At 37.9% G+C, this 12423-nt stretch overlaps 1 protein-coding gene across 9 annotated transcripts in view; it reads left to right on the top strand.

Annotated features, from left to right (window-relative positions):
* The first annotated feature begins 4 nt into the window (after positions 1-4).
* Positions 5-12423, top strand: part of LOC101850655 (casein kinase I) — a 32207-nt gene continuing 19788 nt past the window's right edge. For 5 of the 9 annotated variants that reach the window (XM_005100359.2, XM_035970274.1, XM_005100355.2 and 2 more), the window contains exons 1-4: positions 720-906; positions 7357-7397; positions 8246-8315; positions 8620-8631. In XM_005100359.2, coding sequence (XP_005100416.1) covers positions 720-906; positions 7357-7397; positions 8246-8315; positions 8620-8631 — 310 coding nt within the window. Of the gene's footprint in view, positions 907-7356; positions 7398-8245; positions 8316-8619; positions 8632-12423 lie in introns of all 9 variants that reach the window. The other 4 variants (XM_005100352.3, XM_013083623.2, XM_005100361.3 and 1 more) reach the window with 4 other exon arrangements.

The raw sequence follows: 12423 nt of genomic DNA, 5'->3' as shown, positions 1-12423 counted from the left end.
TTGAATTTGCTCATTTTCTTTGAAAAATTTGGTTGTATAAGATTTATCCTCAGTTTCTCTTGTGTTTATTTATATAAAAGTCACTTATTATTAAAATACATCATCGTAATGGGCACCTAGGTTGATGGTGCGTATTCATTAATTCCGGCCTGGTGTGTGTGAAAAGGCTCTTGGTATTGATGGACAAAAGATAGGAAAACAAGAAATTTGTGTGAGAAATCGGACGACACAGACTGTGATTATGATTGATGGAGGCCAAAATGTGAACGTGTCAAAAGAGTATTAGTTTTTTTATACAGATTACGTTCAATGGGTGGGGAAACCCACCAGAATTTTCGAAAATTTTCAATATATGGGCTTGAAACGTGCCTTCATCCCGAGTTCGAACAGAACGGGCCTCTCTGAACCGAATGAACTGGGGTTCGGTTTAGTGTACATTGGTGTGTGTCCAAGAACACAGAATTATTCTTGCCAGATCCGGTTAGTAGAGTTGCATCTATAATGGGTGTGAGATAATCCGTACAAAGTTCCACTGTACGCAAAACTTTGCTTAATCATCAATGCTGAAATACCTGAAACTGACAAGGAAAGGCAACCCCCTCTTACTTCAGTAGACAACAAAGTCAGTAACTCAACTGGCTTGATCATCAGCCTCAGGGATTAGATTGTTTGTTTGTTTTTTTTAGAATGATCTGATCAGTGTAGTTTCTTGTTCCCTAATGACTACGCCTCACAAGGACTACGAAAAACAAGACGACACAACTCGGAGGAAGTCAGGCAGTGGTCGCGGCATGCATAGCTCACAGAGACAAAGCTCCTCCAGCAACCCCGCAGTGATGATGGTGGGCCCTAACTATCGAGTGGGCAAAAAGATTGGTTGTGGCAACTTCGGGGAGTTGAGAGTTGGTAAGTCAATTTTAAGCCGCTACAGATTTATATATATCTAATTCCATGGTAATTAGATCTAGAATCTAGTAGTTGTAAGTTGTTCACACATGAATCTACAGCGAGCACCTAGCACACCTCTGTGATTAGCGCAAATATAGCCTAGGTGACATATTTCGGCCATCTATTTTTGTCGTCTTCCGGGCCTCCCTCGCCAGTTGACAAGACCTCATCGTACAGGCCTGCTTTGCCGCTTCGCGCGCGATGGCGTACGTCACTAGGTTTCATCGCCGACTGCTTGGGCTATACTATGTGTGTGTGCACGCGCGCGCGCTTTTAATAATGTGTGTGTATGTGTGCATACAACTTTGAGAAGGTAAGTTTATGGAACGAGAATTGCTAAGATTGTTTTTAACCCTCGTCCTGCGGGAGCCGGTTTATGTTGCCTTAATAAGCCTATTTCGGCATCTTGCCTACGTTCTGGTCCCAAATCAATGTAGCCCATGGCTCAGCGCACGCGCACCACGCATCATCTTACGTCAAATTCGGGTCCTGAGTCGGATCCCCATTCACGCAGGTCAAGTGTGTGTGCATCAGTCTGCTTGAGTTTGTGTGCGTTTGTGGCCTTCTTCTAGAACCGCCTGCGTTGGTTCGTAATCGAGGCATATACACGTCTCATTCAAAACACGCCAAGTTGATAGCTCTAGATGTTCGTCCAATGAAATAATTATAGAAGAAATTGACCCACTTACACATGAGGAGCTCGAAAGGATAGTCAGGAAACAAGACTTCCATTTTTCTATACAAAATCTTTCAAATGAGCTTGATTTTGTATGAAATGATACTACCTGATAAAGAATACGAAGTGTATACAGACCCGGTAACCGGGAATAAAGTCACGAAGTATACAGACCCGGAAGGGGAACTCTTTTGTGATTTCGGAAAGTTTCAGCGCCCAGACCCGGTAGTGTGTGTGTGTGTGTGAATTAGAGAGAGAGAGCAGGGGGAAGTGCTAGCAAAATGTATGACATGCCCCAGTTGGCAGGAGGGAACGAGAGAAAGATAGAGTGGGAAATAGGTGGGGAGAAAGAAAGACAGAGACAATCAAAGAAAAAAAGAATGCGAGCGATACACACACAGAGAGAGAGAGAGTGCTCGATTGAAATTATGACATTGTTCTTTTCTTCAAATTGTGATTCCTCTAACTCCAAAACGGGATGGGGGTGGTGGGGGGGGATCGTTCATCGAAAAGACATCCTCGATCTTCATTTAGATCTAGATCTAGGCTAGCCTCGAAACTAGATCAATGATTTATATCTCTGTCTGTCTAGATCTAGAACTAGACCTAGGTCATATATCTAGAAGAACCTAGTTCTACCCTCCGAAATCACAAGAGTTCCCCTACCGGGTCTGTATACTTTGTGACTTTGTTCCCGGTTACCGGGTCTGTATACACTCCCTAAAGAATAAGCTTTTGTACAGGTTCAAAGAACAATTTGAGTGTAAATATTCGGAAATTGACCTATATTATTCCCTTTCGAACCTCAGGTCATTCGTAACAACAAGAACGTCTAGAATTCGAATGGGCGTAACTACTCGTAATGTGAGAGGGGGTTATTCATGTGTTTGTAACACTTTATAAATAGAAAGCTATGAAAGATAAAGCGTTATTTTCATCATCGATTAACACACTCCCACGGTTTTCATGGCGACAACACACGTTTCCTGGCGCGTGCGCTGTACACCAGCAGTACACACTGAGTGACCCCGGCGGCCTGCCCGGCACGTCCGACGTAATTGGTTGCTGATAAGATTCGCATCTCAGCATAGACGCAGGACAAGAGTTAAAAGATAACACAAATTAATACCAAAAAAAACACGGCGAGATCTTGTCAACAGTTACTGGCGAAGGAAACCCACCAAATGTCTTGAGGGAAACCCCGGAAGGCGACAAAAATAGAGGGCGGAAATACATTGTCTATATTTGAGCCAATCACAGATGTTTGCTAGGTGCTCGCTGTCGCTTCATGTGTTGTGTTCACTCAAGGCTGGACTATGTTTATAGAAGGGTAGCGTCAATTGCCACCGAGTGACGCTGTGGCAATTGACAAAAATTGACTTTTTGTCAATTGCCACCGAGTGAAGTGGTGTCAAGTCTGAAAACAACACTATCTTTACCATTATACATGTGTGTCCAATGAGTCAAATTGTTCTCAACTAATTTCATTGGACAAGCATCTAGTTTAGAGCTACGGTACCAACTTGGTGTGTTTTCAATGAGACGTATCTAGGCTAGCCTTAGCCTACACTTTGGTGTAGAACCAACACAGGCAATTCTAGAAGTAGGCCTAGAAGGTCACAAATGCACACAAACTTAAGCAGAAATTCACGTTATATCGGGGAACATAAATCGGGGGACAGGGGTCAGGAAAAGACACACATACACACACAGAGGCGAAAGCACAACACCGAGCACTCGAGCACAGTAAGCTAGATCTACCCCCAAACGCAAAAGAGCTCCTATTTACTTGGTGGCAATTGACAAAAAGTCAATTTTTGTCAATTGCCACCGCGTCACTCGGTGGCAATTGACACTACCTTATAGAAGGCCCTAGCCTGTGTCCTTGAAGTAGAAAAAGTTTTGAAAGCCTGATATTCATGCCGTCTGATTCCATGGTAATTTGTTGGCCACTCTAAGCTATCTTCTTATATATATATGTATACAGTCGAACCTGCCCTGACGGCCACCTGTACAAACGGACACTTTCCATTTCCCACTTTGGGTTTTTTCTATATAATTTAATTGTGTAAAACAGGCACCTGTCCAACACGGCCGCGGCCACCATATTTTAACACACAACCCCTATCACACTAAGCAATAACACCTGTCTTAGACGGCCACCTTAGTGACTCCATTAAGTTTTGTCATAAATTGTGCACTAGCCCCTGGCATTGTGGGCGAGCCGTCATAATCCAATCACTTGTCGTTGTTGTTAGGTAGTCCCTCCAACCGATCATGTTGCGTAGACCCCTCCCACTGTTAACCAATAGGTACCAAGTTTCAGCTGCTGGTGAGGTAAGCATGTGATCCCTCATAACCCATAAGCCCCGCCCAGAACTCATACACAAATTGTACGTGAGATGAGTGGTCGCTGTTTACCCAGTCTGTAACAAACTAACAATGGATGTCAACATGAAATTTCGACAGAAGCGTCGCTCATTCTCTGAGTGGTGGAGACCCATGTGTTTGTTTTAACATGGCACTCGGTCTTCGGCGTCTGACACATTTCGTATTATTGTCACCCTTGCGCAAAATCAGCAACAAAATAAAAATAGCAAACAAAATGCAAACCAACAACAATGCGGCTACTTTCGATTGGGACTTCAGATGGGAATATTTTGTTTTCTTCATCTTGATCAGTCCTGCCTAAGACGACCACCTGTCTTATACGGCCACTTTTCTCCTTGACAATGGGTGGCTGTCTTACACAGGTTTGACTGTATACCCTTCAAGCAGAAAATTTTGAAGAAAGTCTGTTTTTTGTGGTGGTTGGTGGGAACATCTTTCCTGGTCACCCTGGTATTGTTTTTGTGCCTTTTAATATTTTTTTAGGTATTTTTTTTACTTTCCCTCCCGTCTCACACTTAGCTATCAGTTGTCCATTTTCTACTAAATATTGATGCGCTGAACATGAATATCAACTTCATTTCCGTCACAAATTAATAGTTTTTTTGAAATATCTGATTGTTCTTAATCGAGATAGACATGCTTTGGACCAATCAGGTGGTTCCAGGGGGCCTGCCCCCCTGAGGTAAAAGAAAATGTGGGGGGTTACAGGCCCCCCTGTTTTAACCCATAATTTGATATTTTACAGTTATATTTCACATTTTCCTGAAAATAATTGATTTGCGACAGTTTTAGTGGCTTTATGTGTGATCTGCAGCAATCAGTGTACTGCAGTTTGATCCCTGAAGCAGTGCATCTGTGTGCGGGAGTGAAAGTAAAGATTTGCCTTTTTTTATTTTGGGGAAAACAAACAATGAAAGAGTTTGTTACAAAGACAGGCAGTTTCATGGTCATGAAGCCCTGGCACAGAGGATCACTACATATTAATGCAATATTTTGTTTTGCATTTAGTAATGGTTATAGTAGTATGTTAAAAGTAGTATATTTGTACTAAACCATGAACCACTTGGATAGATGTGAAGCAAGAGAGCACTTAACACACCACTGTGATTGGCCCAAATGTAGATGACGTATTTCAGCCATCTATTTTTGTCATTTTCCAGTGTTTCCTTCGCGAGTTGACACACCCTTTATTATTATTCGTCGGAATGCCAGTGACAAAATTACTAGAGATAGAAAAGCAGCGTTTTGTAAACCACTATTACCAATTCGTCTCTATAATTTAATTTCATTATAGCCTATAATTATAGATGCATTATCAACATGTTTCAGGTTTACTGATAAGCTCTGATGTCATGAGGGATGAGACAAAAAAAACCCGATTGGCTATGGGGGGGAACAGCACCCCGAAAGTCCCGAATCGGCTCAAAACTATGGGTTTTAAGTTGAATGCATTTATTTGCTTCTTCAGCCTTTCTTACAACTATTTCATTGCATAAGAATCCCCTAAATCCTTTTTTCTTCCTGTACCAGGTACTTTTGTCGCCACCATTTCCTCTTTTTTTAAATCGCGTTTTCTCGAAACATGGTTTTTCTATAATATACTTTTTAAAATAACTCCACCATTTTTTTATCCAATCTTCGGGAAATTTTCAAGAATTAAGAAAAGATGTAGTACTAAACTTTGTGTGATTAATTTTTTAATAGATTTTTGTTGGTGGTGTTTAGAGTGGATTTTCACAGATTTTTGGTATTCCTCAGGAAAAAATTATGTTCAGGAAAAATTAATCACACAGATTTTTAGATCTATTGTTTGCCAAGATCCATTCAAGAAAACTATATTTCCATGAAAAATAAGTGTAGTATTAATTATGTAAGAAATGTCACAAAAAAATCCAATATGACCACAGTATCCATGGAAACAACATTTAAAACAATCAAAATTGAATATGGATCTTTAGACTCTTTACTATGATATATATATGTATGTGCGTGAAATTTGGTAACATTTGATCCACTAATAAGCGAGATAGTCTTCAGCTGCCATCTGCCCACCCCTCTTACTCTATGACCAATTGAAGATGAAATATGAAATGACAATGTTATAAGGTTACAGATTAATGATGAACAAAAAGAACAGACAGTAGTACAAAAGTTTCCGATATGGTTTCGATTATAAAAGAATAAAGGATGATATATCTTGTCAACTCGCTAGGGAAGACGACAATAATAGATGGCGTAAATGCGTCATCTATTTTATTTGGGCCAACCACAGAGGTGTGCTTGGTGCTCTCTCGTAGCTTCATGTCTTGGGAAGTCACCCTCGTTCATTAAAAAATGAGTTAATGACCAAGTTTGAGAAAAAAGTGTATTCTTTTACTTTCACTCTATCGTCTTATATGCTTAGGTTTTGCAAAGTCCTTTTCTTGTTCATTGTCATCTGTTTTACGCGAATATTAACTTTATATTGGTCGCAAATCAATCAATAGTTGTTGTTTTTTAGTATTTGGTGGTTTCTATTCAAACTATCACACTAGGCTAAGCCTGACTATTTGCACTAAGTAATTTCCACTCTGAACCAATCGGTGGGTGGGGAGGTCGGGAGGGTGCATTTCCCGGAGGGAAAAAAATCAAAGGGTGTACGGGGGTGTTTGTTCCCATAATTTGATGTTTTGCAATCTTATGTTTGGAATTTTCTTGAAAATAATTTATTTGCGACAGTTTTAGTGACCATGTTAGATGTGTGATCTGCAGCACAAAAATCCCTGCAGTTTGACCTCAGGAGCAGTACTTCTGTTTCAGGAAGTGAAAGTAAAAATTTACCCAAAAATGTAGCTGTTGGCTAGTCCTTGTATTGCTTAATTTTAATAATTTTTTTACACTGTGGGGAATGTTCTGTCCTGCATGTGAAGATTTTGTGATGGAAAATTGCACAAGGCCTTCCTAACACCTGAAAGTAAAAGTAACTTTGATAGAGTAATTCCTCAAGTCATGGCCATGTCACGGTCAACCCATTCTCTCTATCTGATCTTTTTTTAAGATTAAATGCAAAAGTAAAATTTACACTCAAAGTAGTGACTACTGTGAGAACGTAAAGTTTACTTGGATACGGTTTATCATGACACAGAGGAATAGAAAGAGGGCCATCTTTGTTTTTAGTTCTGTGCTAATGTTAAATGTGGGTCCAAAAATACATTTTCTCAACAAAGTCGAAAAATCGTTCAAAATCTCTTTTAAAAACAGGAATAAAGTTAAATGAAAAATGAAAAAAAGTATGAGAGTGTGTGGTACACAGTTGATATATATGGAGAACATGTTTTGACCATATTTTTTGTCTTCTGCAGGTAAAAATCTCTACAACAGCGAACATGTCGCTATCAAATTGGTAAGTTGAGAAAGATTAAGCGATTGAATGAGTTACTTCTTCATTTTTGTATTAATGTTACGACACAGTAGAATGGGGCGCTTGTCAATTTTTGGGCATATTCAGTTATTGTTATCATCTTAATGTTTGTTCAATTTTGTCTTGCTTTTCTTGCTTTTGGTGAAAAAATATCTGTTTCTTGAGAATAAAAGTAGAGAAATTTACGCTCAAAGGAGGTTCGGGGTAAAATTAGCAAGGAAATGGCAGCCAAAATTGAGTGACTTTCAAAGCTTGCGTGTCCTTGGAAACTGCAAATTTACATTTTTTGTGCCTTTGGTCAACGTTTTTCAGTAAAATCTACACGGAAATGTGTTTTTAAATACACTTAAAAGGTGTTGAGCACAACAAAGAAATTCGGGAGGAAATTGCCCAACTCCCAGAAAAGTGTAGGTTTCTCTGATTTCATTATTTTGACGAGTGCCTGATTTCACCACGATGCCTCACATATTATATTATAGATATAAAAGGCCAGCAGAGACATGTGTCTTTTGTCCGCAGAAGTCTCAGAATTGTACTGGGCCAATTTGGGGACTTGGAGGTTAAATAAATATGCAGTTATTTTCGTTTATAATATGTTTGGGGCAGTGTTACTATAGGGACCTTTCACAAATGAAAACTGAATTTTTAACAAGACCAGTCGAAGTTCAAAACTAGCTGTGTATATATATTCATTTTATATCCTATTCACAAATAACTTACAATTTTTTTTTGGTTTCTTTATTCGTAATTTAATTGGTTCTTCTATTTCCCTTGGCCTTAATTAATTTGGAACAGTAAGATCACAATAATTATACCACTTTGTGTTTCAGGAACCTATGAAATCTCGAGCTCCACAGTTACACTTGGAATATCGGTTTTATAAACAGTTAGGACAGTCAGGTATGTTGATTTGTTTGCTTGTTTGCAGTAATTATACTTTCATTTAGTATTGTGTACATAGTAAATATTATTTAAAGCATTTTGTACTTAATTTTAAAATTTGTTTTCATCATGGTAGTTCTGGGGGTCTTTTTTCTTGAAGTTCACTTATTTCTGCTTCTTTTTTCTTAACATTTTCTTTCAAGGGGTTTCTTTTTTGTAGCTGGAATTGCTTTTTTTTTCTTTTTCTTTTTAAAATAATATTTTCATTCTCTAGTTATCTTTTTTGCCTTATATTTACCTGGGTATCCTATTTTGCCATCAGGTCCCCTACCTGGTAAGTTCATCACCATTTCTTTTTCTCTGTTGTCTGATTTGAATGTATTGTTTGGCTTTTTTGTTTTTTGTGTAAAGGAGATAGAACTTGTGTTTCTTCTTGAAAGATCTTGTCTATGCAACCTGTGCCTCTATTTTAACCATTCTTTTTTCTATGCTCTGAAAGTGTGTTATAAAAATACTCTTGTTTATATAATTGAGAAATAAATGATAACACTGAAAGGTCAAGATAGCCAGGTTTAATGAACTTTTAAGTAATTAGATGAGCACTGCTGTACAACTCTTCAAGTGGGTTTTAGACTGCTAGACATTGGTAATAATTTATGTTCGCTTTAGAATAGATTACAACTATGTAACAAAGTGCTTTTGAAGAAATAAATTTGTTCTTTGTTCGGCAAAAGTCCATACATTTGTCTGTTATAATCTTCACAGCATACCTTTGCACACTTTTATACACTTTACCATGTTTCATGTTATGTCCATTAGTTCTGTATTTATGGATGTATTTCGGAGAAAAATGTTTGAGGTTAAAGAAACCAGCTGGCTGCTGTTTCTAGGTACTAACTATATATTTATCCTTGTGGGAATGTAGAGGTGTGTAAATTGTTCTCCTTACATTTTCAACTTGGCTGTTTAAAATTATACAGTGGTGGGTGATGACAAAGAAGTTCTTTTAATGGGCTTGTTTAATCATGATTAGAAGTGATCATCATGTAAAGAGTCTGTCCTTATTTTTAGAGATTTTCTATCTCCCGTTAATTTAGAAAGGATACCCGCTTCAATTGAGATTCTCAATGGCAACTGTAGTATTCACTTGAGGCATGACCACATTGTGACTCTGAAAAGGGGCTTTTTTATCAGCAATTTTCAAGAAGCTTTACTTTAAAGAACATGTTAGCTTTTTAAAGTCCTTACTGACTGAATCAAACATTTGTTTTAGAGTAATGAGTTTATTCTTAATGTGGCAAATCTATCTTGCTTGTGTTGTTCCTCTGTAAAGAATGCTTAGTTCTTGTAGGTGCCAGTTTTTTGTACCAGTCAGTGATGAAGTCAGTACTAACTTTTGAAGTGACTGCCTAGTTACATTTTTTCTATAGACGTTCTTACTTATGATTGTGTAACTAGTGAGTGGTTGGTGGGTGCTCTGTCAGGTGTGGTTTGCTTCTTCTTTCCTTATCAAATATATCTCGTCCTACTCTTTTCCTTCTTTCCTTTGTCTGTTAACATTTCGAAGCTTTGGCTCTTGTATGACCTAATTGTGTTGCAAGTACCGTAAAACTCTAACTAAAGCTGATTAGTATGATGTCCTGGGCAGTAGAAGGGTTCCCAAAGTCAATGTGCATTTGACCATTTATTTGCATTCTTCATTTCCAAGGTCACATAAATTATATAATGCCAATGTACCGCTGGTGTTCCTGGCAAGTTATGCAAGCCTGAACCCTTTGGTACTTATTTTTTTAAAACCAAAAATGGTTATTTGTTTTCTGGCTCTTTGGTGTTCATACCTCTGGTTGGTTGGTCTGCGCATTGTTAAAATGTTGTTGTGGATGGGAAATGGGTACATGTGATCTTATACATATATGAAAAATGCTGTACTTTAAATGCCAAACAAAAATATATACAAAAAAGGAGAAACAACAACGGCTAGTTGTTTTGATTCCATCAGGTAAAGGGGAAACAATCTACCTTTTGGGGGAGGGGGGGGGGGGTCTCACATCGAGCACTGAATTGCCTGAAAAGATGTATCATGTCACATTATTTTGTTATTATTGAAAATTGCTTTAAAGTCATCCTGTTAAAGGAAGTCCTATTCTTTCTCTCAGTATGATAAGTTGGTGAAATTCCAGTGGTGTCTAGATAGGCAACTGTATACTGTTCAATAAGTCAGAAATTATGTTTTAAAGTATTTGTGGATTTTGCTCTGATACTGAAATTGTTTGTGTTATTATAGCTGGTACACTTTGGTTTTATTGAGTCTGGTGCCCGTGATTGCCTAAGATGCCACAGTAATGCTCTCATAATTTCTATATTAACCCTATCTGTATCATGTCATGTTTTCGTATCGTATCATTACGACATGAGGAACTCTGTGCCACCCCTTTCCAAAGTGGAAATTTACTCGTAAATCTGATCCGTACGCTTTGCATAGCGGTCTGTTAAAATTTTTTGTTGAGAAATACTGAAGTTTCAAAGAGATCTTTGCTCTAGAAGTATTCTAAAATGTGAAGAATACAACCCCGGTTGTACAAAATGACCCCAGGGCGTACGGATAAGGTTAATAATAGACTAGACCTTTTTTGTAAAGTTTGTTGTAGAATCTGGATCTTCTTTCCTCTAACAAATCCTCTTGTTGGACACATGACATACACATTTACATGTAGAACTGCAGATTATGATGAATGCATAATGAAGCAACAAAACTTCCTGAACTTTTGATCTGTGTGAAATGTTATTTATTAATGCATGGTATGAGTTTTTTAAATTTTGGCCGGGGGGGGGGGGGGTTCAGGTGCGTTAATTATTCATGCTATTGCTGTTACTAAACTAGATTTAAACGAGTGATTAAGTTTAACTTTAACCATGCTTATAGGGTGAGGTATAAACTTTGAAAGTTGCTACAAGTTTTTCTTGCCACACTGAAGAGATGCTTTCATGCTTTTTACACTTTTACTTATTTTGACTTTGGTTTTCTAATTTTCAATGAAGATAGAAAAGTTTGATTGGATAAAAGAACTATTAACTGCATTCACGTTTTAGTAATCTTGAGTGTAATGTGTCTGTAAGGTGATTGTAATGGAGGCCAACGCATTTGGCTTCTTCTTTTTTTTTTTTTTCTTAACGTTTTATTTTGCACACAATTACTGCAATACTTAACCTGCTATGCTAATTTCCAAAACCTTGAAGAAACAACACTTTTCTTTGTACTTTGTATTGGATCACCAACTTATTACATCACTGTGTCGATGAAGTGTTTTATAAATCAAATATTGACAATACAGGGTACTCTCCAATATTTCCAGAAAGTCTTAAATCAAATGACAGATGAATTTGGCACGGTTCTTTGTTCTTTCTGGTCCCTTTCCTCTTCCCCCCCCCCCCATCTTCACCTATATATATCCCTCTTACTGGTCTGGTGTATTTTATTTGGATTTCTGAGATTTGTTAATTGGAAGAAAAAGAATGCATGGTTTGGCACAAATTCTTTAGTATTCCAATCTGTCATTGACATTTTCTCCTTTTTGACATTAAAAGAAAGATATTTAGCAGTTAATGAATGTGATTGACCAGTTGGACTTTATCTCTGCACAGCTACTTTGTTTTTATTTTTGTGTTTTGCTCTTTGCATGTTTGTGTCTAGGTTGTCTTTGTTAGCTTGGAATCGTGCAGAGTTGTGGCACTGAGTTATGAGTATTTGTAATTTTTAGTTTCCCTGATTTTGTTTATATGAAAATTTGAGATATTAGTGGCTTTGAGTTTGAATGATGTTTCTCTCGTTTTTATGTAGTCCCTCATCATTTCTGGAACCCACCCCAAGCTACAGTGGTTAAATATTTATAGTGGGTTGTTGGAGGGTGCTCTGGTGTGGTTTGCTTCTTCTTTCCTATGAAACGTCTATCATCCTTTTCTCCCCTTCTTCTTTTTTGTTTGTTACTCTCTTGTAAACCTCAAATCTTCTGGCGCTCATATGACCTTATGCAGTTGCGAACGCCATAAATCCTCTCCTAAAACTAAAAGATTTATAAATGCACTGGGGTTTGATAAGTAAGTTTATGGTTCGTCATCCGTCAACAAC

The sequence above is a fragment of the Aplysia californica genome, unplaced genomic scaffold (assembly GCF_000002075.1).
Source record: "Aplysia californica isolate F4 #8 unplaced genomic scaffold, AplCal3.0 scaffold00245, whole genome shotgun sequence".
NCBI classification, from domain to species: domain Eukaryota; kingdom Metazoa; phylum Mollusca; class Gastropoda; order Aplysiida; family Aplysiidae; genus Aplysia; species Aplysia californica.
The sequence above is the reverse complement of the archived record's forward strand: the minus strand, read 5'-3'. Positions and strand labels throughout refer to the sequence as shown.